This window comes from Salminus brasiliensis, chromosome 10 (genome assembly GCF_030463535.1).
Source record: "Salminus brasiliensis chromosome 10, fSalBra1.hap2, whole genome shotgun sequence".
Lineage (NCBI taxonomy): Eukaryota > Metazoa > Chordata > Actinopteri > Characiformes > Bryconidae > Salminus > Salminus brasiliensis.
The window spans coordinates 37,896,333-37,922,944 of record NC_132887.1 but is presented as its reverse complement, the minus strand read 5'-3'; the positions used below and the strand labels follow the sequence as shown (position 1 = coordinate 37,922,944).

At 43.7% G+C, this 26,612-nt stretch overlaps 2 protein-coding genes across 4 annotated transcripts in view; one reads left to right on the top strand and one right to left on the bottom strand.

Moving 5' to 3' along the window:
* Positions 1–16,095, bottom strand: part of rtn4ip1 (reticulon 4 interacting protein 1) — a 27,069-nt gene extending 10,974 nt beyond the window's left edge. The window contains exons 1-9 of one of the 2 annotated variants that reach the window (XM_072690018.1): positions 15,461–15,550; positions 15,152–15,330; positions 13,663–13,814; positions 11,724–11,792; positions 10,905–11,029; positions 10,163–10,211; positions 9,792–9,928; positions 8,124–8,307; positions 3,009–3,101 (exon numbers count right to left, since the gene is read on the bottom strand). In XM_072690018.1, the coding sequence (XP_072546119.1) occupies positions 3,009–3,101; positions 8,124–8,307; positions 9,792–9,928; positions 10,163–10,211; positions 10,905–11,029; positions 11,724–11,792; positions 13,663–13,814; positions 15,152–15,167 (825 nt within the window). In that variant the 5' untranslated portion in view covers positions 15,168–15,330; positions 15,461–15,550. Of the gene's footprint in view, positions 1–3,008; positions 3,102–8,123; positions 8,308–9,791; positions 9,929–10,162; positions 10,212–10,904; positions 11,030–11,723; positions 11,793–13,662; positions 13,815–15,151; positions 15,331–15,460 lie in introns of both variants that reach the window. The other variant, XM_072690017.1, reaches the window with a different exon arrangement.
* qrsl1 (glutaminyl-tRNA amidotransferase subunit QRSL1) lies at positions 16,075–26,612 on the top strand. 2 transcript variants are annotated; one of them, XM_072690015.1, is made up of 11 exons: positions 16,075–16,294; positions 17,190–17,349; positions 17,917–18,015; positions 18,106–18,202; positions 19,244–19,408; positions 19,512–19,687; positions 20,587–20,699; positions 20,894–21,086; positions 21,539–21,656; positions 21,834–22,039; positions 23,516–25,802. In XM_072690015.1, the coding sequence occupies exons 1-11, from the start codon at positions 16,271–16,273 to the stop codon at positions 23,524–23,526; spliced, it is 1,362 nt and encodes a 453-aa protein (XP_072546116.1). In that variant the 5' UTR covers positions 16,075–16,270; the 3' UTR covers positions 23,527–25,802. The 2 variants fall into 2 exon arrangements, with proteins under 2 accessions (XP_072546116.1, XP_072546115.1); XM_072690014.1 differs by having other exon boundaries at positions 16,079–16,294; positions 25,719–26,612.

Here is a 26,612-nt window from a genome sequence, read left to right as displayed (position 1 = left end):
GTATTTAGTAGGTAGTATAGTATAGATAAAAGTATCTAAGAAGCATCATCAGAATCGGTCAGTTTTTGAGTGTGGTTACAAAAGACACTCTTATCCCACAATGCAATGCAAAACGGAAAGGGATGAGCTACTCACGCCTGGGACAATTATAAAAAATAAAAAAATAAAAAAAGTCGGATAGCGATGCAAGTGCAGCGGCAACAGTGGCTGAAAAACGTGCAGTCACGTATGTGGGTATAGCAACGCATCTACCCACACTATTGAGATTTAGTATATAGGTTATACCTTATAGCATTAAGTGTGTAGTCAGCGTAAGCCTGACCCTTTTGGACATGCAGCACTAACTCATCCCATGGGTCCCTTAAATTTGCTATATATGAGTAATCCATCACACATCTGTCACAACCTGCTTACGCGGTTTCTAGCACTGTATGCACTGATACTGTCGCCCGGTTCAAATGAAATTTCACATTAAAACACATTTTAAAATCACAGATAAAATCTGACAGAAACCTCATGAATAGTTTGTAGCATTCCGCTCAATAATGCTGAAAAACACCTGATTTACCGGCTTTGTATAGATCTCCACATCAAGAGGGGCTTCCCCTACAGGCACAGCCTAAGCAGCAAGCCGATCGGCCCTTTTTTTTCATTGACTTTCTCCATAAACGGAGTGTTGAGCGTTACGAGAACTCGAGAAAATTCATATTTAACCAGCGAGCGGAGCTCCCCATTTATAACCTACGCTTTCTTAACTTCCAATGGAAGACACAATGGTTGGAGCATTTCTATTGGCTCATTCGTCAGAATTCTGACACAGAGCATAGAACAAATGCAAGACTCACATTATGTTCAAATGTGGGAAACGGCAAAGATGGCAATGCAAGGATTTTGCATGAGAGTGACCAGTAACCCATACAGTAATACTGTATAACCAGTTGTTGCACACATCACATCCCACCCCACCCATCAACAGTGTTCCACTCTAGCTGTACTGTATTTGACATTCTGTTCAAAGTTGGTTAAAAATGGTCTGTTTGTGTGACGGATATGAAGAATAAATTATTATTATTCAAAATAAGAACCGTCTAGATTTGTTTCCTCTTTAATATTTTAACCACAAACAGCCTCGTCTTGCTTCCTTTGATGATCATCTTTTCGGTTGTCAACCCACAGTTATCATATTTTCCACTGAGAATTTTGTTCTATCATCTAATTCCACCGCTATTACTCGTGACGGCGATGTGGCCTCAATTTTACGATATATCACAATATATTTCCCACTATTCACACGCTCTCGCATCAAGACGTGAGCTCACTGGACGAAAAAAGCAGTTGCAGGCAATAAACTCTTTGGGAATTCTCGGCTCGTACGTTACACGTCCCCTAGCCTTCATGACCGCGACAACCCAGTCAGGTAAAGGACATGAGGCACAAAGTGGATGGATGAAAGCCAGGTCAGAGCTCAGGTTCAGCACTACTGATGCAGGGGGGGGGCACTTTGGCCCAACGGTAGCAGCTGAGCAGCCGTGGGAATCAAACCCACAAGCTTTTGTCCATGTAAATTTTATGGATTATTTCTATTCATAATATTTCTATTATTGAAGTTTTAAGCATTTCAACATTAATAAACTACACAGACTGTGTGCTGCAAGTTTTACCGACCTTACAAGAATTACTCAAGATCATGTTTAATTTGAGGGGGAGAATGGGGTGGGCAGGGGGTCCACACTTCTCTGGGTGAATCTAAACTTTGACACGAGCCAAAAGAAACAAGTGGTTGTTGCAAGTGGTTGCCTTGGTGTTTCCACACAGTTTCTACTTCGCATGATTTCTTGTAGGTGGTTGCTAGGGTGTTGCTAAGGTGTTGCTTTGATATCCATGGTTAAAAGGGTGTTGCTACTGCACTCTTAAAAATAAAGATATTGCAACAAATTTCTTGGAGCAATGCTTCAGAGATCGTCCAATCCGGCCCTTGAATCCGGTTTCCAGTGCTGTTTTTTTTTGGTTTTCCCTGATAGTTAAGGGAACACAGCGGTGTTGGCCACACCTTCCAAAGATTACAAAATCCAGGACTGGAAAAAGGATCCTCTGCTATAGATAAATCACCTTTGGTTTCACAAAGAACCATGTGTTGTGCCAGTGGGAAGAACCTTTTATATGCTTAAAGAACCTTCATTTGATGCCAAGGTTTTTATTATAGCTTAGAATGTAAAGGTTCGTCATCCTCACACATCACTTTTACAAACATGTTCTTTAGGAAACCAAAAGTAGATCTACTGTCAGCATCTTTATTTTTAAGAGTGTAGCACCTTGGATAACGCAAAGCATAACACAAAAAAAGTCTCACCCTCATTTCTAATGGAAAACCTCCAACCAAACAGTATTTGTTGCATGGAAACAGTGTGTGGAATCAAAGGCGCCCCCAATTCCTGGTGAGTCTGAATGCTCCAGACTGGTTGTTGACATCATGAGAACCGCAGGACGGCTCATCACACGAAAATCCAGCAGAAAGATTTTGGTGAAAGAAAGGAATAAAAATATTAAAACAATAAAACTAATAATATAAAACCTGTGAGTCTCTGGCGGCGTTGACTTTGAGAAGCCCTGATCTTTGGTGTGGTCAAATCTGCACCGTATGACAACAACATCCAAGTGCACCTCCTCACCAGACAGTTTGCCGTTCTCTAATGAGGCTCTGTGTGGCCTGAAGTATTTCCTCTTTTAGTGGTGTCACTGATCTTATTGAGAAAACATATATATAAATTTAAAACTCAGGTAATAATTTTAATTATAGTAATTTTCTGGAGGTTTAAATTGATGGGGTCAAATTGACCCCAAGGATATATATATATATATCTATCCTTAAATTTGAGGCAAAAAAATCTGTCAACCATTTATTTTAATACGTTAAAAATTCAATGGGGTCAAATTGAAAGCTAAATAGGAGGGTTAGGAGAGTTTTTTTTTTTTTTTAAATCACACACACTCGCTCACACAGTTTTTACCTTTCCTGCATCCACCATTTCTCTGATGTCGTCCAGAGTGGGACCACTGGGAGCGAAGAATCCCCATCGATAGTGGATGCCTTTGGTTAAGTGCTGTAACGAAGAAGAAGAAGAAAAAGCATGTAACTCCTCCTCCTAAGCCCACTCTTCAATTCTTCACTCTTATAACTACATTACAGCCATAATTAACATCAGTTTCAAAGGCCCTAAAATAGAACCTTGAGGGACTCAAGGAACTCAAACCGTTCATAGTTGTTTAATTAGGATTAATAACAGAACAATTAAATAATTCATAGTTAAACACTGAACAAAGCATTTCTCATCCCATTCACTTCATCTACATCCCATTCTGTAAATTCAGCAGCTTGTTCAGTCCCTGTAGACAGTACAGCTGGAAGTACGGTTGGTAGGTGGGGTGGAATGTGTGCAACAGCTGGTTATGAGACATCAGTGGGTTATCGGGCTCGTTTATGCTCAACAATAAAAACGGACAAGGATTCGGGCGAAGCTTTCTGTTCGTACTCTGCGTTCATTTTGTTTATATTTGTGCAGGTTCTGTGAAAGCTTACTGGTACAGATTCCAGCTCCACTGGAAATCATGGGGGCAGTGTAGCCGACAGTTCAAGGTGAAACACGACCACTGCCATACCGAAACGAAGGCGAAGAAGAAACTCCTCTCGCATCTTTTGTCTTTTTTGTAGTAACACAAAAACACAACTTTCTCCCCCGACACCATGTTTGTTTAAAGCCCTCTAGAGGATGTTCTGTTTAACATCCACGCCAATGTGAAGGACACAGAGAAGTACGTTTTGCTTAATGTTAATTTTTGAATGTAAAGGGAGTATAATTAATCCTTAAAAGACTTCTCATCGTCACTGTCATGCACAAAAAAACCTGTATCTCCATTTTTCCATTCAAATTATGTCAATTTGGCAGTTGTTTTTACACTGTGTCAAGATTTCATGATGAACGGGCCAATAGAAAAGCTCAGAAATGACTCAGAAAATATCTAAAAATCTCTATACACTGACTTCCACTAAAAGTTTGGCATGACAGCGACGTTACGTCACTTGTCTCTTCACATGTTGCAGAACTTTGTGCATTTCTCTCAGTTCAACAAAACTGTTCATCACTTTCACACAAAAACCAACAAAACACGAACGTCTATGAAGCTGCAGTGGAGTATAGTAGTAGCAGAAGTAGCAGTGCTGCTAATACAGACTGTAGTACAGGTGGCTTCCTTCATCTTTTAAATGTAAGGTAAAATCTTTAGATGCGTGCATGTTTCTGGAGTAGGCGGAAAGCAGCGGGTAGAAGCTTTTAGTTTCCTGCCCAAAAAAAACCCACAAACATCCTTCGTCTTTTTTTCTTTTTACACAGTGAACACTTCTACAACAAAAATGTTTTCCAAAAGATGTTTCAGTTAAGCATGAGGCTACCGTTCACAAACTGTGGTCATTTGTCTTGCACTGAAAACCGATCCACTCAACATGCCGAGTACCTTTACAGCAAAGTGGTGATTAATATAATACAATGAATAATCATCATAAAATAAAAGGTCAGTGAAACGGATACTCTGGCAGTAAGCTTCAGTTCACATTAAGAGCCAAAGGCATGTAGGAGCCTCCCCTTCATTTTTCATTTATTCTTATATTATATATTATATTTAATATAATCTCTTTAGAAGAGAATTCTTACTTTGAAACTCTAACTTTGAGAGGTTACCTCCACAGAGGCTTCAGAAATGGAAGCACTGACTCAAAATCTGGTATTAGTCACTAAAAGTAATAGAACAGGTGGCCTAAACTGGGCATCCTAAGCAGGTTTTTGCGACAAGAACCCAAACAGATCGTTTTAACACTGACGTGACGAGGTGTGTTACAACTGCATGACGTTCTGATTAGCCTGAATAACAAAAAATAAATCCCAGTTGGTTGGTTGATGTTATTTGGCACATGCATCACTTTTAACACTGATAACAAATGAAGGGATTATTAATTATTTATTTATATATATACACATTTTTGCGGGAGGATCTTGCACTTTTAACTCCTTAGCCCAAACGATTTCTGCGTCTTAAATTCATAATTGGGTGAAAATGTGTAAACCACACTTTAACTGCATCTCTCAATTATTTTTTATTATATTAGTTATCAATCAAATCAATCATCAAACATTTGACAGCTGACACCTTGTCAAATACCAGTTTCCATGTATTTCTGTCATCTGGAAAAATGTACAATATACTTGGCAACCCAACAGGCATGTAATAAAGGTATATTGTAGGGCTGCAACAGTACATATTCATATCGAGAATATACGGCACATGCTATTGAGGGTAAATGGTGGTAATTACTGGAGTAAAGTGGTGATTAATAAAATACAAAATACATTTATTTATTTTTTAATGTTTGAACTTCTTAATTTTAAAGAATGCTTAAAGAAATTAAAATGGAAAAATCATTTGACAGCTGGTCGTCTAGTCAAATATTGGTTTTCATGTATTTCTCTCATATGAAAAAAGTATATTGTACGGCTGTTACGTGTATTTGTACCAGTCACGGCTCAGTGCACGTTCAGTTGCATGAATATAATGGAGAATATACAGTAAACACTGTTTCACAAGCTCATTTCCTACCTGGAAACCTTAAGCTGTAAGCCTGCGGATTTGCATGGTATTGTGGGAGCTGTAGCGGTTTAGGAGGACTGCTGTTGTAACTTTAGTCTTGTTTACCCAAACCACACGCTGTATGACCTCCCTCATGGGGGCGCTATATAGCACTAGATGGAACAAACTGCACCAAACTAAAAAGAAACCTCAATTAGTCTAGCTTTTTTTTTTTTTTTTGCTTTGTTTTTTCCTGCCGTTGTACCACACTCATACCAAACAGAGCTCCAAACTGTGGAGAAAATAGAGCTAGTTTTAAATAACATTTTTATATATACTGTGGACAATTCAACCCTGATTTGCACACTGGGATTAAAAACACTACATGAACAATCCTGTGAATGCTATTCGAACAATGTTACTCTAAAGAGTCTTAAAACAAATGTTAAATTAAAAGAAGAATTTGGTATTTTCAAAAGTGTAACAAGGATATCTTCCACATGCAGCACATTTCAAAAGTGCTGAATAAACGTCTGGAGATATTACAGACAAATGCATTTCATGGAAGAAGCTGCTGCTCTGAAAAGTGCTCAAATTTCCTAAAACGATAAAACACACGCCCAGAAAAACAAAACACTGCGGTCTCATTGCTTGTTTTTTTCAAACTTGCTGAAGATATTCATCTACCCCACACTACAGCAAGTATGCATGTGGGTGTTAACTCAGTGTGATCAGATCAGAGATACCATCCACCTCGCAAAAAAAGGCACATACCCCCCCCCCCCCATACAGCCAGAGATGTCAATCAGGGACATAAATTTAGTCGTAGCCTTTTAGGTCTTCCCCATTCTCTCTCTTTACACCCACAATGCCGTAATCAGACTGAATCATTCCTAGTCTGAAAAATAAGACAGTTCACCTATTCAGAAACTGAATCATCTGAAAACATCTGAAAAAAAAAAAGGCAGCTGACGATGAGGTGGGGCAATCCCTGCCTCAGAAACATCTCCCCCACTTTCACGCAAATGCCAGCATTTTCTGAAAATGCTTCTGGAAATGAGCATTAGAATACTCCAGTTGTTTTTCTATGGGTGAGGTTTTCACTGATTCGCATGAAATCAGCATGCATCTACTGTGACTGTTTTGACATGTTCAGTTTTCATTTCTTTATTTTTTTCATTTTCCAAAAAAAAAACAACAAAAGCATAATTGAAAAGCATCGGAAAGACGGTCCTGGGCAGTACTGTAAAGTACAGTGATGTTATCAGAAGAAATGTAAAGTTCCCTGCGTGCTGCCATTCTTCAAAAAATCTGATACTGTTTGGAGTTGCACAATGTACTGAAAGCTCACTTACCTTACTTTCAGTTCTTTTTCTGATATGAAAACTCATGAGCAGTGAAAAAGAGACACTAATTTTCAAAAAATAAAAAAAATAAAAATAAAAAAAGAGGTCACTCTAAAAGCACTGCTCATCAACGGTGCAATTGTGCTCTAGTGCTTGGTCCCCGATGTTTGCCACTTGCAGTGGGATTTGTAAACTGTGGCTTCTCTCAGAGATATGGAAGTCCATAAAAATCAATGTGTTCTCAAATCTACACGACTCAAATCGCACCTTTAGAGAGTTCCCATTGATTAAAAATGAGCTATTTAAAAAGCAGACATACTAATTAAGCAGCAATGGTGTGAATGGTTTTCTGTGTTCAAGCCAATAAACATGTGTTGTTCAAACAATGATTAGCATGTGTAACATTTGGTATTCCAAGTATTGTGATACTATACTTGGTATCAAAATCAAGAATCTGGTATCGTGACAACTCTGCTTGACGGTATCGCAAACCTTTAACATTATTGTAAACGCTAACAAGACAGAAACCTTTCCACGTTTCTGGAAAGGAAATTGAGCCACTACTTTAGCCATTATTTTAAACTATCCTTAGTACTTTTACAACTGAAAATCAGTATTTTGTGCCCCACCACGGTATTACATTCCCCAGCACTCTAAGATCAGGCTCGTCCTGCATATTCAGATTTGTTGAGAAGCACAACAGCTGCCTTATTCATTCACACCAATCATCAAATTTAATCTAACGGCTTAACTTCAGCTAAATCTAAAAGTTCTCTCACGTTAAGCCCACACACTAATGAGCCAGAGTATGAGCAAGAATGCACTCCTGAGGTAAAAGAAGAAAAACACGCAAGTAAGAAAGAAGCCAAGGTCCCTGTTTTCTCGGAAAGAACGTTTGCGGATTTTGTGGCCAGGAGGTGGGCGGCGGAGAACACAGCAGTTAAAGATGATAGGGTACAAATCTGCCTCTTTAACTCCGTATGAGAAGAAGAAAAAGGATGGTTTACCACAGCTCTCTCTCACTTTACACCACACATGTGCATACATGTGTGGTGTATGCACACAAGCACCTAAGCATGAAGGCAGCACCATGCACTCATACACCATGCACAACGGGAGCCAATTTTTGCACTATAAGAAAAGGTTTGGGACAATTGCTACCTTCAGAGCCTTGGTTGCTATGGTGACTCCGTTCCGCATCATTCCATCGGCGAGGCCCAGTTGGTCCGTGTTAAGCAAGAAGGGGGTTACCAAGGTAACATACTTAGCGCCGCACCAGGGTTTGAGCAAGCCGAGCGCCCAGTTTTCAGTCTCACCACCAATATTGTCCAGAATCAAATCAAACCTGGGGGGTACAGACAGGGAGATCTTTTATATACATATACACACACATACAGGGCAAATCTTACACAACATGCTCTTAAACAATTATTAACTGCATGTGCTTCTCAACATATTTATTATTATTATATTATATTTATTATATTGTATATATTTATTCAATCATTATACGTTATATTTTATATCATAGAGAAAGAGCATGCTACCCTTTGACCAACAACCTCGTCCCTTGTCTAAAAGGGCCCAAATCCTGCATTTGTCTAGCACCTTAAGCCCACTTACTACATTTGTGTGGTTTAATGTAACGAAAATAGCCATAATTCACTCATAGTTCACCATGACCATCTCCTTATCCCCAAGAATTAGACAAGCTGTTGTTTTGCTACTGTGCTTTAAGTGATCTCTAGTCATCCAGTCTAGATCTCATCATTTTACCATGAATGGCAGAGCCAACCTTCAGTAGGCTGAACTGAACAGACTTATGTAAAAGCTTTAGTTCTTCTGACCTTACAAAAAGGCAGTTTTTGCAGCTGGGCGTGGACTGTGTGACCTGGGCAGTGAATACGGTGATTTTTTCATTTTTTCTCCAATGTTTATATCATCAAATTCTTCAAAATAGAGATCTCTTTTTCCGTGACATGGCCCCTGTAAGAATACTGCATGTTTAGCCATTGTTTCAGCTTTTTGGAAAAGCTAAAATTTTGAGCCTGGAGTTTAACCATTTATCAAACATTTGGCTACAATAATAAACATCTTTATAATAATTCAGAGGGTCAACACTCTGCAGGTTCTCCTCAATATCCACTGCTCATGGCAGGGTATTCAACTCCAGTCCTGGAGGTCTGGAGTCCAGCACAGTTCAAAAAGTGCCTTACTCAAAATCCATCTACCACTATTCCTGGCAATTTACAGAGGATTTGAGTGAGGTGAACTGAAACGAAACAGGGAAACCATTAAACTGTTCCTCTATTATAAAGAGTAACAATCCTAAAACTACTTCACTTCCTTTTTCATTCCGTTTACTCTGGCTTATAAAGCCTTCACAACACACTTTATGAAAATGATAGTTATATATATATAACTATCCTTTATGTATGTATGTATATATATTAAATTAAATTAATGTGTGATGCTTTTTTGCAGTTTGATACAAAACTAAATCTACCAGAAGCAGATTATACTAATGTCATTTATTTTGCTCCAATCTTGGAGACACAATGTGTATTATTAATAATAATACATTAATCACATGTTGGATTATTGACATCTAGTGAAAACGTCTGTATGTTTCATCATGCAGCCCTAACAAAAAGATTACTTTTGAGCATCGTAAAGCTGTGGTCAGCCCTAAACCATCACAGAGACGTGAAAAGATTCATTAGAGGTTTGTATGGCCAACACCTCCTCTGTTAAACAACCAGCCCTGCTTAATTTCTGATTATCATCAGCAAGCGCTGAGTCATGTTTTGTGCCCTGAGCTCAACACACTTCTCCAAAGCTTGCAGCTTCGTCTCCACGGGCCCTGAAGTGTAGTCCACAACATCATCAGCTCCAACCCCCCTAACGAGGCGGTCGGCATCCTGGGAACACGTGACCGTTACATGGGCACCCCACGACTTCACCAACTGTTAAAAGACACAGGAAAGCTACTGTAAACGGTAAAGTATCACACCAACAGTGAGTAAATGCACTACTGCTTTCATTAACATTAAAAGACATTTTAGTTGTAAAGCTACTTTCTACACTGCTCTGCTTTGAGTAACTGATGGAATTCGTAATGTTATGTTTAAGATAATGTACTTTTAAGTTAGACTGTTAAGTTAGTGGCAAGACAATAAAACCAACCCTTCATCCATTACCTGTATGGCAAAGGTTCCAACTCCTCCCGAGCCCCCCAGGATAAGAATACTGCGTTTAAAAATAAGAAACACGTTAAACATATATAAAAGGAGTGATTTTTTTTTATTGAATTAAAAAAATGACATTCATAATTTTTCATAGTACTTTTCTGCATCTGGTATATATGAATATGTATATATAAAGTTGAAAGCAATAAAAGGTACGTATTTTCATATCATCAGGCTTCAGATACTTATCTAAACATTATTTACATTTAATTTACATTTTATCTTACTTTTAACTATGGGACGAATTTGATTTTGTCCGATTATTCCCTCCAGCTCCAAACTGAATGACCACCAACTAACCCCCAGCTTCACAGCGTCCTCAGAGCCAGACTAGTTGTTTGGCTGGTCAGTGAAACCCCCGGGGGGGGGAGTGTTGTGGGGATGTCCCGGTGTTGGGTCGTCCTGTCTCTCAGGACTCTTACATCAGGGAGCTGCCTGGCTCTGTGCCTTTTATTAGCTACAATTCTTTCTGAAGCTGCTCTTTGGGACACAATGAGCTGGAATGAGCTTTGGTGCGATTCTGGGGTGGCTGAACACAACAGGACAACCTGGGGCTGCAGACAAAATGTGGTGTGGGGTTTGGGTGGATCAACTGAGGACATGGACTGTGTCTGTGTGTTTGGGTGGCTTGGTCAAAGCGACAGAGAGACAATGAAGTGGTGGAAATGACAGCAAAGTGTATTTGGGTACTTGCCGTTTCTTGGCACAGTTGTCTTTGTTGAGACCGCCTGTGTTGACGAGAGCAGACCAGGCTGTCGCTGCTACGTATGGGATAGACGCTGCATCTGCATGACTCAGCGATTTCGGCTTACACGACACCTGAGTCATCCAAACATATACAAAAACACACATACACGATTCATCCAAAGACACTCATTGTTTGACTCATGCTTTATTAAAGAGGAAGACACAATGCCCAGTGACTCATTATAGCCTGCATAGGAAAACACCACCCTGACACTGGAGCCTTTGTTTGCGTGTGGTAATTGGCTCTAATTTGGAAGAGCACAATACAAAAGGGGAGTTCATTATGAGGGAAAACTGCAGCACAAAAGGCTATGGAACTAAAGGTTAGCCTAAAAAACTGGGGGGAATACATACAATACTAAAATAAAGTAATAAGCCACAGCAGGTGGTTAAAACACTGTGAGGCATGGCCTTGAGTGGATTGTTGCACTTATAAAAGTGACAAAATATATCAATTGTTTTTATTAAATTATTTAAGTTCGTTTTAATAATAATTTGAATTAATCAATTCGTTCACCAAGAAGAGTATGCAGAGAAGCAGATGGACTACAGTCTGGGAAGTGGGGTGGTCATAATATTGTGATATGACTGTGTGTGTGTGTGTGTGTATATATATATATACACACACACACACACACATACATATACACACATACATGGTACTGTACAGTAGTATCACTGACTGTGTACATACTGCTTGGCCATGGCTTATGTAAGCACTTGAGAGCATACAGCTGAGTATATTGCTTGGTTTAATTGACGTCACCTCATTAGCACTGAGCACCACAAACTCGGCCAGACTGCCCTGCTTCCAGGGAGGAATAGCAGCCCACACCTGAAAGCCAAAAGAAACAGAATACAAGAGTCCATCAGCTGCATCACAACAACCAAATGCATTATTAGGTCTCATCATAAGACTAAGCCTGAGAATTCAGTTACTACTCCGTTTGATCTTGAAGGCCCACGGCACTGCATGGTTAGTGGACCTGATATAAAGTGGTTTAATTAGTGTTTAGCGTGCTGAAACCACCGGGACCTCATCAAATGACCGCTTCTTACTCTCAGGGGGAACACAGTGGACTGTTGGCCACAACAGCAAATTTATGCCTTCCTTTCACATCCATTTAAAGTGAATGTTATGCTATCTTTAAACCTGGATGCCAATCCCACAGACATCACAACATACGGAGTGTCCTCCCTTCAGCTGCTGCTTGTTTGTCAATCTCTCTGCCATCGGTTTTGTCTTTAGCAAAGGAAAAACCTGCTCAACTGCGTAAAGAGCAGTTCACTGACAGGCCATTTTTGGTCATTATCCATCTATCAGCTCAGCTCAGAATTCACCCAGCTACTTCCATCAACAGTCATATCATCAATAAACACCAGTGGCCAAGTTCAACTGGCAGCCATACATATCCATGCCTTAACAGTGACTCCACCATGTTTGACAGATGATGGGATCTTCCTACAGACACCATTTATTTACAATATTAGTGTCCAGAGAAGTGATGGTTCTAGACTGTTCTATTGTCACCAGTTACAAACACTGTGTGACTGTCCAAATACTTACAGACCTGACTGCATATCTTAGTTTTTTCTATGTTTATTATTCTGACAAATGTTACTGTTCTTTAAAAGGCATCTGGAATCAACAAGAGGAGTCTTAGTTCCTCACCAGTCACTAGACGCCTTGATATATTCCTAAAGTTTGTCTGAGGTCAACGTCTTTCGCTAGTCACCCACATAATACTTGATCTGATTAACATTAAAAATTGAAGATTACCTGGATGGTCAGAAAAAATAAGCCCATTTCCTTCCCTTTCAAGGACTACTCTATAACATACACTTCTCAGCATTCATTTAGTCTGAAGATCCAGCTATTCAGGCACCATTCAGTTCCTCACGCCCAGATATCGGACACCCTACACTAAAGTGTTAATGTGTCTGCTGTAAAAGAGAGCTACTGCTCTTATTCTGTCAGTTCACATTCCTCAAAATCAGGTCACCCTCCACTGTGACACTGAGAATACACAGCCTGCTCGGATGAGAGACGCCTGGAGACGCCTTTGTGCGATGCCTCATCAGGCTGACCTGCTCTACATTCACCTGGCTGCAGCATTAGCCGAACAAAGAGGCGCTAGACCTTCACTAACACCACATCCCCAACTCCAAAACGTTGCCATGACTTCATGTGTTCACCTGTAATGTGAAGAAACAGCCGGAGGCTCAAACAGGTCCTCATTATTATTAGTATTATTACTGACCCTGACATATGAGCTAGCTTGTTGAGTCTGGATAAGTCATGGGGGAATACATTTTAAACAGGTGTGCACAGGTGTGTCCCCTTTAACCTTTGTCAAGTTATTAAAGGCTGCCTAGCTTGTATGTGCATCCATTCTGTCTTTTTCTATTCAAAGTATGAGTCTGCAGCAGCTGATCACACTACAGGCACTGGCCATGTGTGCAGCGGCAAGAAAAAGTAGGCGAAGCCTTCGGAAGTTCCTGTGTTCTGATCGTTATCCAAGTCACAATTACAGACCATCTATAGTGCAGGCTAGAAAAAGTAAGTGAACCTCTGTGTTAATGACGCCTCCAAGAGCTACCTGGCAAAAGGAGTTTTAGACTCTTGAGATTGGAAGTGTGAGTTTCACAGATGCTTTGCCCATTAATTAAAGCACACAAATTTGAGGACTACTGGAGTGCTTTACCTCGTCTCCTGGTTTGAAGTAGCGCACGTCCAGCCCGCACTCCATGATCTCCCCCGACACGTCACGACCCAGGATCAGTGGAAACTCAGTGTTTGTTTGATTGATGCACAGAGGGTCACGCTTCGCAGCCAGGGTTGCGGCGCCATAGCCACCTGTCGAGAACATTCAGGCATGGGTTGCTGGACGACAAAGAATCTGATGGATAGAAACATAACCCTACATCCTGTCTGCAAATTCTGATTTCTTAGACGTTTGGTCCATAACCTCAAGTACTGCACTTGTGTTAACTCGTCGAATTCGCACGACTTAACATGAAAGAAATTGGCCTGGAAATGCGTAAAAATATTGTACGTCTTCAGGTGCTGGACTGTCCAAAAGCAACAGAAGTGAACGTGTTAACAGGGCAAGTTTAGACGTTGGACCCCTTGTTGACGTAGGGACTATAAGCAGTCAAACCTAATCAAATTTATAAGTATAGCTTTTTACAACTAGTGTTGTCACAAAGCAACTTTACAGAATCAGTAAGCAGTAAAAAGGCAAGAAATCAACAACATAAGAAGACATGATAACCTAAGAAAGGCGACAGTGGCAAGGGGAAAAACTCCCTCAGAGCTGGAGGAAGAAACCTTGGGAGGAACCAAGACTCACAAGGGGGACCCGACCCATCCTTCTCCTGTGATCAGAACTATTAATAAATGATTGATAAAAGACATCAAACCTGGTGTACTGGTCAGGTGTGCAGCATAATCCTAATAAGTCTATATAATAATGATGGTTTAGTACAAGTAATGATGGTCAGAGTAATGAGAGTAATGACGGTTAATGGTGGTAATAACAACAGTGGCCGATAGTTAAGAGTCCATTAGGCAGGTAGCAGTGGCAGGAGGGTGTGCAGCTGGTCTGGCACCGGCAGTGGTAGAGCCTGGTGGTCGGACTGGTGGGTGGCAGCTGGTCTGACGCAGGTAGAGGAGACCCCAGCGGTCAGTCTTCTAACAGGTCGTGCTGAATGACCAAGGGCGGCCATATACTCGGAGAAGCTAAAGAAACAGGGTAGTCATGTGGACCCTACGTTTTAGCCATGTGAGCTCTTCCTAGCGCCTCCTACCCATCACAAATCGTACACGTCACTGGTCACGATGGTGTATTTGGAACAGTCCAGTTGTGCAGGTGGGTTAACTGCAGTAAATGCAGTTTTGAATAACTGCAGCTGCACATTTTTAGGACGTGCCCGAGCTTTACAATCCTGCAAGAGCCTGAAACAGACACTTGCTGAACATCTGTACACTATAAATGGATCGAGCACGTCAAAGGTGAGACAACACTGGACCTGTAATCGTGTCTAAGACCAGGCCTAAGGCTTTAACGCATGCCTGGGAAAGCCGTAGACAGTGCTAGAGCGGGTGGACGTCCCACTCACTCCTCATGTTTATGTCAACGGGGTCAAGGCCAGGAGCATGAACTCTGACTATGTTTGGGTGGGCGTTCACACCTGATGAAGCTCGCATGGAAACGCTCCCAGCTGAAACGTGCAGGACAGTGGGAATCCAGAACCTGGCTCTGGATCTTGGCTTCTTTGCAGTCTAAGCTGTCCCACAAGCCAGTCTTCGCTGTCTCAGGAGCTTAGGAGTGTACTTACTTCTACCGCAGCCACACTGATTCTCTGCTTTTCTGAAATGGACATGGGTTCATCAAGCACTTCCAATGGTGGTACAGCATATATACATGCATGCATGCATTAGTGGGGAAACAGCAGCTATCTAGCGAACATCACAACAAGATGCAGGAAGGTCCCACTTACCCCTCATGTTTATGTCAATGGGGTTCAGGCCAGCTGCATGGACTTTGACAATGACCTCGTTGGGGTAGTGTATAATGGGAAGTAAGGCGTTTTGGGTGAATCTTAACTCGCTGTTGTTGCCATACTGGTCAATGACCCAGGCGGGCATTACTGTGCTCCTTCTGGCCGAGGTGCTGAGCGTCCTTGCAGCTCTCGAGCCGCCCCGAGCCAGCTTATGGAGGCTGAGCCACCGAGCGCACGCCACCTTTCTTAAAACAAGCATCATCACCTGAGAGAAATTATTACTACCACTTTATTACTGTTCCCTTAGTCCCTAACTGCCTAACTCCCTAACTGACGCTTGGAGACAGCTGTCCTCCGAGCTAATGCTAATGCTAACGCTAACGCCAGCGTAGCTAGCTAGCGGTTAGCCTCAGAGCTAAACCCTGCCCGCTGGAGCGTATTCGCTGAGGTACAGCCTCGGGTAGTGAGCTATTTCACTAGTTAATCTCGCAGTGTGTCGATTCTGAAGGGTTAAACACTCGTCTTGGCTGCTTTTGTCTTTAAAAAATGGCAATAAAGGCAGAGACGAAGGAAGGAAGGAAGCTAGCTGGCTAACTAGCTAGCCGGCGTCGACTCGACTGACCCGCTCAGCAGCGCCGTCGCCTCAGCCAATCAGAGTGCGGCTCGGCGCTTTCTCGACGAATCACAGAGCAGGAATCCTGCGCGTCACTCGGGTCAGCAGGGAGCAAACATGTCAGCGCCCAGTCGAGGAGTCGTGGTGTGAACTTTGGAGAGTAAATAAGACCAAGGACAGGCTTTTCTGCAGTAATGCTGGGCTTGACCATAAAGGAGGTAATCGACCCACCTAGAGATGCCCTTAGGAGTGTGTGTGTGCGCGCGCGTGTGTGTGTGTGTGTGTGTCTACTCGATCTGTCCGTGGTTCTGAAAATAGCCTCAGCTAGTTTGTATGGGCTAGAATACAGAGAATACCTCAAGCTTAGATCTGGGCCATCATAAGCCTTAAATAGTATGTCATCGTTTAAGTGCTGTTGAAGGGGGTCTTAAGCTGGTCTTAAGGTGCTGGTGGACAATATCAGCTGTGTTTTTAAGTGCTGTTGTCCAGCAGGAACCAACAGATGTTGTGTTGCAAGTGCTGGGGACCAGTATAAACCAGCATCCATCAGCCTCAGCCTTTGAGAAATCAGTTTTGTATCTGTTAAACTAGTGATTTCACACATCAGTGGCCTGGTACTACAATACCCAGAAAGCATTGCGGAAAAAAAACACAACATTCAGCTACTGGGGTGATTAAAGAAATCCTGACTGATGGGGTTGCCACTCATAGCATAATCAGCTGGTCTGTTTCCTAGCTATCTGGCTTCCTTCAGCGTTAGCCAGCTAGCTAGCCGGAAAGTGTTTGTAGTTTTTTCCACAGGCTCCTCCCACCTTTCAGATGCATCATCAGAAGGGTGTTTTCCTAGTATTTAATTTAATTAAAAAATCAAGAGACTGCTGCAGGATCACTTTCAGAGGCGAGTAGGCGTGTTTGTGACAAGTGCGATTGCGGCTTTTACACTTTTTTAATTTTGATTAGTTTCCCTTTAATACTGGAATATTGTGCTATATATATATAGAGTTTTCTTGCGTTTATGAATGTGCCAAATGTAAACCTATGCTGCAGTCCCGTAGCCTGGGGTTTGATAAAAGATAAAAAGCAGTGAGATGTCAATTGTGTGACGCTTCCCAGGTGTCTGTGGCCCTGAGGGAGGGAAGGCTGTCGGCCACGGAGTTGTGCAGAAAATGCCTGAACCGCATCAAGAAGACGCACTACCTCAACTCTTACATCACTGTCACAGAGGAGCTGGCCATGAAGCAGGCACAAGAGGCCGAGCACAGGCTGCTCCAAGGTGTGTGACCTTGTATAGCTATGGCATGACACTGTCCAGTATCTAGACCAACTTATAATTACATCAATTAAAACAAAAATAGCCACCAAGACACCCACAGTACCCCAGCAGGTAAGGGTGAGAAACCTTTAGTCCTCGAACTTACTTACTTACTCACTTCGCTGGCCCAGAGTCCTTATGAGCAGGAGGAAATTCTCCCTCAGCCCAGTAGGTCTCAGACTACAAGTACACTCCCTCCAGCGGCTGGCACATGAGGGCTCCAAGTCAGGATGTAGAAAAAACCTGCAAGCCCTGGAAACATCAAATCCACAATGTAGAGAGACTGCTACAACAGTGGGTTGTGGAAACAGCTGAGCTGCGATGTAGATGGGACCACAGAGACCCTTGGATGCTGCCTGCCATCAGTATCCAGAGCCTGAGTGAGCACAATTGGCCTTGCTCTCTTTCTCTCTGGCTGAGTAGATGGCTCGTCTCTACCCACATAACGTGCATCAGAGCTGGAGGCAACTGAACTGACGGAGATGATTCTAACGTATGACCTTGTTTGTGTCTGTCTGCGGTCATCAGGTAAACCTCTCGGCCCACTGGATGGTGTTCCCTTCTCTGTTAAAGACAACTTCTGCACGGAAAACATAGAGACCACCTGTGCGTCTCACATGCTAAGAGGTAATCAAATAATGAGACAAAGGAAGGCCAATCGGTGAAGGTCTGTCTGACTCACCTGCCTCTTCTCATGTGTTTGTTGTTTGTTTGCAGGTTATTGTCCTCCATTCAACGCCACAGTGGTGCAGAAGTTATTGGACCAGGGCGCCGTGCTCGTAGGGAAGAACAATTTAGACGAGTTTGCCATGGGGTAACGTCACTTATTATTATTATTTTTATGTCTGGTCAGCTTGCACAACTAGTTTCTAATGGTAGCAGGGGTGAAAATCTCTGACCTTATCATTAGATTGAGCCCTTAGGCATTAAAGACCTTCCCAACCTTCATGGTATGGAATCCACAAGATGTTAGAACCATACCCTTGAGACTCTGGTCCATGCTGACATGATTGCGTCACCGAATCCCCCATTCTACCATCATCCCAAGGGCATCTCGTTAACTTCAAATCCAGTGACTGGGAAGGCCACCGAAGAGCTGAAGAACTGAGGCATTATGCTGGAAGCAGCCGTTAGAAGATGGGTAAACCATGGTGATGAAGTGCTGCACATGGTCAGCAGCTATACTCAGACAGGCTGTGGCATTTAAGCAATGAATGACGGGTAATAGCAGGCCCAAACCAGTACACCAGCCTGAACTGTTGGCAAAAGGCAGGTTGGGTCCATGGATTCTTGATGTCGGCATCAAATTGTGACCCTACCATCTGTGAGCCTCAGCAGAGATCCTGATGCATCAGACCAGGCTACGTTTCTCCAGGCTGCAACTGTCCAGTGTAAGTGAGCCTGTGCTGAGCCACTGTAGCCTCAGCTTTCTGGTCTTGGCTGATGGAAGTGGAACCTGACGTGGTCTTCTACAATTGTAGCCCACCCACCTCGAGGTTGGACGTTTTTCTGCTCAGCACTACTGTACAGAGTGGTCATCCGAGTTGCTGAAGCCTTTCTGTCAGCTGCCCAACGAGTCTGACCATTCTCCATTGACCTATCATAACAAGGAGTTTCCCAGGAGGTCAGCTGTTCTTGAAATACTCAAACCAGCACTTCTGACCCCAACCATCATGCTGAGATCACAGTGTAACCCCATTCTGATGGTTGATGTGAACATTTCCATGACGTTGCTGACCTGTATCTGCAAGATGTTCTGCATTGGGCTGCTGCCGCACGATTGGCTGATTAGATAAATGCAAACATTAGTAGGTGTACGTGACGTTCCTAATAAAGTGCTCTCCCTCACTTTCAGATCGGGCAGTACGGATAGTGTGTTCGGTCCAGTGCGGAACCCCTGGAGTTACGCTGTCCCCTACCGTGAGCAGAGCCAGACGCAGGACCCTGACTCTGATTGGGTGATCGCAGGCGGGAGTTCTGGAGGAAGTGCGGCTGCTGTGGCGTCTCTCAGCAGCTTCATGTGAGTAATGGGTCTTCAGGAGGGGTCTTCCTTCACCATGGCAGCACCTAAAAATGATTAGCATCCCAGTTAACCCGCGACTGTGTGTGTGTGTTCATCTCAGGGCATTGGGGTCCGACACAGGCGGTTCTACGCGTAACCCTGGCTCTCTGTGTGGTGTGGTGGCTCTGAAGCCCACCTATGGCCTGCTCTCCCGCCACGGCCTCATCCCTCTGGTCAACTCCATGGACGTCCCGGGCATCATTACCAGGAGTGTTTGCGATGTAGCTACAGTGCTGGGTATGTAGGTTCACCAATTACCAAAAGCTCCAAAGCTGCTAACTGGCTTTGTGAAGCTGAAACGCAAGGAGCTCCCCAGGGCTCAGTCCTAGGCCCTCTTCTGTTCATCATTCACAGCCATTCACAGCTCACTAGTAACACCATAGCAAACACCTGGGATACCACAGCAACCCAGCTAGCAACACCGTACCAGCCACCTAGCAACCACTAAACCTAATGCCTAAAAAAACATAGTAATCACCCTGCCACACTGTTGCACCGATCTAGTGTCCACACCATAGCAAACACCTGGGATACCACAGCAACCCAGCTAACAACACCGTACCAACCACGTAGCAACCACTTATCAATAGCATGGTAACAGCATACCAACAACTTATGCAGATTACATCAACCAACTTGGATATTGTAGCAACCACCTAGCAACCACTAATCAACAGCATTGCAACAGCTTAGCAACCACTTAGGAACAAAGCACAGCTTTCAACCTGAGATACCACAGCAACACCACAGCAACCATCTAGCCACACCATTGTAACCAACAGGGATACCATATCAACCCCTTGTAAATAGTATAGCAACAGCCTAGCAACCATTTAGCAACACCATGGCAGCCACAGAGCAACCACCTGGGATACCATAGCAACCACATAGCAACAGCTTAGCTAGCACTAGGAAAAATGATGATTATTATTTTATATATATATATATACATTATTTATTATATAAATTATTATTATTAATGAGCTCGACCTGAAGCACATATCTGTTAAATTAGGTTACGCCCTGCTCTCCACTACGGAAGAGTCTTGGTTGGTTGCTGTAGTGTAGTGCTAAAGGTCTCTCTCTCTCTCTCTCTCTCTCTCTCTCTCTCTCTCTCTCTCTCTCTCTCTCTGCAGGTGTCCTCCAGGGCCGCGATGAAAAAGACTCGACCACAGTACAGACTCCTAACGCAGCCACCAGCCTTCCCGAGGACTTTGATGTCCGAGATATTTGTGTCGGCATTCCAAAGGTACCGCCCCCTTTCCTTCCATGACCCGAAACGAATCTGCTTTCCCTCTCCTCAGCTCTCATCTGGAGCCCTGATAGCATCAGAACACTAACCCGTAAACACTTCCAGGGAATAGAGATTGGTGAACAAATCTGTTCTCGCCTTGCTTTGGTAACGTCAGTTGTCCGTGACATTCCTGCGTTGTTGTGCTGCAGGAATACCACGCTCCGGGGCTGTCGGCTGAGACTCTTTCGCAGTGGGGGCGTGTGGCAGCCATGTTTGAGCGTGCTGGGGCGCGGGTCCGAGAGGTTTCGCTCCCACATACACAGCGCTCCATCGTCTGCTACTACGTGCTCTGCTGCGCCGAGGTGGCGTCCAACATGGCCCGCTTCGACGGCCTCCAGTACGGTACGCAACGGTTACAAAAAAAAAAAACCACACAGAGAAAAGGCGCACCATTCAAAAGTTTGGACACCCAAAGACATTTGAGGAAAGGCCACTCGGACTCCCCTTAGCAGCCAGGACCTCATGGACATGGCTTGTGACTAACGCTGTGACAGCGATGCTGGGCAAGGCCAGTGACAGCAATGCTGGGCGTGGGTGAGCGCCATGGTAGCGTTGTTGATCCAGGCTGGCAGCAGGCGCAGGAGTGATGCTAATGCCGTGGCAGCGATGCTGCTGCTGATGCTGCTGACGCTGCTGATGCTGCTGATGCTGCTATCGCTTCAGTGCATGGTGCCCAAACTTTTGCCTCAGGCCTCTGTTTGCATATTGTCATTTCGGCCAGTCCTTCCATTCCACGACTGTGATGTGAGATGAAGCATTTTGCTGACTGTCCTCCTCTGCGTGCTGTTCCTCAGGTCACCGGAGCACAGTGGACAGCTCCACTGAAGCGCTGTATGCCACCACGCGCCACGAGGGCTTCAACAGCGTGGTCCGCAGTCGAGTCCTCTCTGGAAACTACTTTCTGTTGAAACAGTGAGACGCTTATAACCAGCACAGTGCAAGCGCAGACCATGATTGCGTGCACGTATACGTATATACCCTCACAAATATATCCAAATATTATGACCGCCCCATTATGACCCAATTTGAAAGGGGGCCCCATTGATCAGCTCTGTTTACCGCTGCGATCGTTTCTGTTCCCACCTGCAGGAACTACCACCGCTATTTCGTGAAGGCCCAGCAGATCAGGCGCCTGATCGCAGAAGATTTCCGCCGTGTGTTCCAGTCAGGTGTAGATGTGCTACTCACGCCCACGACGCTGAGCGACGCAGCACGCTACTCAGACTTCATCCAGGAAGACAATCGCACGCGCAGTGCCCAGGAAGACATCTTCACCCAGCCAGTCAACATGGCAGGTACGCAGCACCCACACCCGGAGAGTGTGATCCAGGCTTCCAGTACTGTGAGGGGCTCGGAGACCACTCACGTTTATTGAACTTCCAACGTCATTTGATAATGAATAAGGGCAACTCCTAGCAACCGTGCAAGACTGACCAGATAGACCATACAGGCCTTCCCCCATCAGATAAACAGCAGTTTAAAGCTCATATTTTTTGTTGATCGTATAAGCACACCTTTTAAAGGGTCTCTGAATTTTGCACAGTATTATATTTACATAATACTTCATTCCAGGCAAGTTTTGCAGGTGTGCAGCCTGACTTGTGTTGCTTGTTGGCTACATTAGCCCTGTATCTCCAGTGCTAAACTACAGAAGCAAAATTCAGACACTGAAAATCTCAGGGTATATCTGTGAATACGCGTTCCATCAGGCGTACAGCTGGCCCTTATGGTCACTTACAAGAAGTGAAATGTCCATGGTTTGCTGCTGCAGTGGAGCTATAACGAGCAAGGCACGTACACTCACACTACTATTCCTAATGGTTACTTTTGCTAAATGGCTAAATGGAGTTTTAGACTCTTGAGATTGGAAGTGTGAGTTTCACAGATGCTTTGCCCATTAATTAAAGCACACAAATTTGAGGACTACTGGAGTGCTTTACCTCGTCTCCTGGTTTGAAGTAGCGCACGTCCAGCCCGCACTCCATGATCTCCCCCGACACGTCACGACCCAGGATCAGTGGAAACTCAGTGTTTGTTTGATTGATGCACAGAGGGTCACGCTTCGCAGCCAGGGTTGCGGCGCCATAGCCACCTGTCGAGAACATTCAGGCATGGGTTGCTGGACGACAAAGAATCTGATGGATAGAAACATAACCCTACATCCTGTCTGCAAACTCTGATTTCTTAGACGTTTGGTCCATAACCTCAAGTACTGCACTTGTGTTAACTCGTCGAACTCGCACGACTTAACATGAAAGAAATTGGCCTGGAAATGCGTAAACATATTGTACGTCTTCAGGTGCTGGACTGTCCAAAAGCAACAGAAGTGAACGTGTTAACAGGGCAAGTTTAGACGTTGGACCCCTTGTTGACGTAGGGACTATAAGCAGTCAAACCTAATCAAATTTATAAGTATAGCTTTTTACAACTAGTGTTGTCACAAAGCAACTTTACAGAATCAGTAAGCAGTAAAAAGGCACGAAATCAACAACATAAGAAGACATGATAACCTAAGAAAGGCGACAGTGGCAAGGGGAAAAACTCCCTCAGAGCTGGAGGAAGAAACCTTGGGAGAAACCAAGACTCACAAGGGGGACCCGACCCACCTCCTCTGATCAGAACTATTTATAAATGATTGATAAAAGACACCCATATCACATAATACATAATAATAATACTTATGCTGTATATATTTAGAACTTGAATTCATTCAAAATTAGGAAACCACGCGTCTGAATCTTATCTTTTTATCTTTTTATCTGATGAATTAGTTTGGACCTGAAGAGATGGACCTGTATTTTACTCTGGAGACTTATCTGGCAGTCTAGTGGACATATCTGGAGTTTGTGGAAGCCAGAAGAACAATACCAACCCAGGCTGCAGAGCGGCAGCAGTAAAGTTTGGTGGAGGAGAATAGGCTGGAGCTATTTTTCAGAGTTGATGGCAATGATGGCACTTACGGTTGGCTGGGGCAGATCTAGCAGGGCACAAATGCCACGCGTTGCCTTGTGCCAAAGGGGGCAAAAAAAAAAAAAGAAGTCACTGAGCTCTTCATTATGAGCTATTCTACTGCCAGGAAGAGCGCTATCATGCCACCTCATCACACATTTGACTTTCATATTGTCTGTTTTGTTTGAGGTTGATCAGCTTTGCAGATAACTAATGTGGGCCCCGTAGCAGATCATGTTCTCATTTCCATCTTTCATTTATTATTTATTATGCCACTACTTTTAACAAAGGTTATAAAACACAAATGAAGTTCCCCAGTAAATACATCCACACGACAAAAGAACCATTTAGTTCCCTAGTTTGTGCTAAAAGTGACCACAGCGCTAACAAAAGGTGTATAAAAGGTGTAATTATGAGCCACAGTCAATAACCTGCAACCTGCAATGACCAGAAGGGAACCTGAGGAATTTGCTCTTAATGATAAGCCTCTATTGTCCTGCCTTGACCTTTCTGACCTCTCTGATAATCGCACACTGTAATCTCCACCAACTCCCCTCGGTTCTGGCTATTGACCAAACACACTGAACACACAAACCCTGGCAAACAGCATTGTTCTGAAGCTGCCAATTACCCTTGAATGATCATCGGGAGGAGAGTTAAGGGCTGGGTCAATCGCTCACCCACGTTAAAGAGGAACAGTTGTCCCAAAAGAGTGTTTGGCATCGAGCCAGTAGTCGAGGCGGTCATTAGCCTGTGTTTATACAGTGCTGCCCAGTGCTGCCCACTCCACTGCACGGTTCAGTATTCAGTTTATTTCGATTTATTTATTTATTTATTTTTGCATATCTTCCTAATTTCACCTTTAAAGGCATTTGCATATAAGATAGAACCCACATGTGTTATATCCAACTGTTCAGCACAGTCTCAGCTCTCGCTGTAATGAGACCTCATGTGATGTAGAGCACTGTGTAAAGAGACAGACTGACCCTAAACCTGAACAACTAAAAACTCCAGTATTAGAAATTCTTCAAATTACTTGTGAAATCATACCTGTCCTTATGTGTACGAATACTTTTGGTGCTCGAAACTAAACGAGTCTCAGCGTCACTGAAGCAGGGGAACGTATGAATCAAACAGTTTAAAAAATGTTACACACAGTTTTACACAAAATCACAGACTGACACAGAAGTCCATCAACTGCAGATGAGCGGCAGATGATGGACCTGCGAATTCCATCAGTTAGGCCCGGCGAGAGGCAGAGACGAGCATCTTGGCCTGTCTTCACAGCCTCGTAACTCCGGATGTGAATCACGTACTGTCCGGCAATGAGATGCAATGGAAAGGGCGGAGTCTACAGAGTCTGGAAGTGGTTGATCCGTATTTCCGTGCTGAATTATCGCAAAGATATTAATGGCAATATCAAGGAACATCTCGTAGTCTCCAGACCACAGATTTAGGCCTCGTTCACACGCTCACAGACGTTTTATGCATCTCCTGTGACCGCTAATGATTGGATTGGAATTATTGGATTGGAACGCTCATGGAAACGATGTGAGAAATCCAATTAGCGGTCACAGGAGACGTGGGGACGGTGGATGGTGTGGTCTTGCGGTTATTGTGTATTTTCCGGCTGGGCAGTGACGAGGTTGATGCGGGTGGCGCTTTGGCATTCACATACTGCAAGAATAACATGGTCATATGTGTCTCAGACCACCTCCGAATGTTGGTCCGAGTCATCCGATTACGATGCGTCCTCGATCGCACTCCTCCTAGATGCAGAGGAGTGGCGTTTAAAAACATCTCACATTTTAGAAATCGGACATCCCAGTGTCCGTTCAATCGTTTACCATGTTTTTAAAGAACTGCTGACATGGCCGCGAAAATCTACAGCTAGCTCTGACCACAGCTGAGGTCAGAGTACGGCATCTAGCGTCAGAATGAGACCTAGCGGGTTTGAAATTTCATGGGAGACGATGGTCCAGGTCTCTGGACAGATGATTTCCACCTCTTTTGTTCTTCCCCCAGGTCTTCCCGCTGTTACCGTACCAACAGCCCTCTCAAGCAGAGGCCTTCCCGTCGGACTGCAGCTGATTGGACAGTCCTTCCAGGACGTGAAGTTGCTGACGGTGGCCTATTGGATGGAGCAGCAGCTTGGCTTCCCCGCCATCCGTTTCCATGACGACGCAGCGACCAGGAAGATGGATGGACATGAGCAGGAGCGAGAATGCAAATTGGGGTCATGAACGACCAGCGTGGGCCGTGTTGTTACATACAAATGCAGTTCGCGGGCAAATCCGGAACGCGTTCGGGCCGAAGGGAAGCGGTCTCATTGCAGGTATCTGTTCTCAGAGCCAATTTGCATTTGATTGTACAACGGAACTCGGTTCTCTCAGTAAACGGAGCTCTGTTAACATCCTTGACGGCCTTAATCTTCCAATTACAGACTCCCGCACACTCCCGAGAGCCTGCAGATATTTAAGGGGAGTACGCAAAGATCCAAAATCTCAGCCTGTAGGTGGCTGCACAGGCTCCCCACATCAGAGTGGACAGCCTTCATTTAACTGGGCTGAGCTTAGGCCCATCCTAATCAGGGAGGTTTAATATAATATACTGGCCAATATACTATATTGTACCAATATTGATACGTACTGGAGCGGATTCATAAAACCTAGTAACAGCACGGCTCACAGCAAGGCAGATCCCATGACAGCCTTTCTTTTACAACATATTTAAACATCTGGACTCTTGATCTTCATATGACAAATACTCTGAGGTGAAGGTAATAGATTTAAGCCAATGAAACTAAAAGAAAAGTCATTTACAAATCATTTGTATCATAACATGTATCATTACTGTCTGAATAAATGTCTGAACCAAGTGCAGAACATCATCTGCGGATGATCAGAACATGGTTCTGGA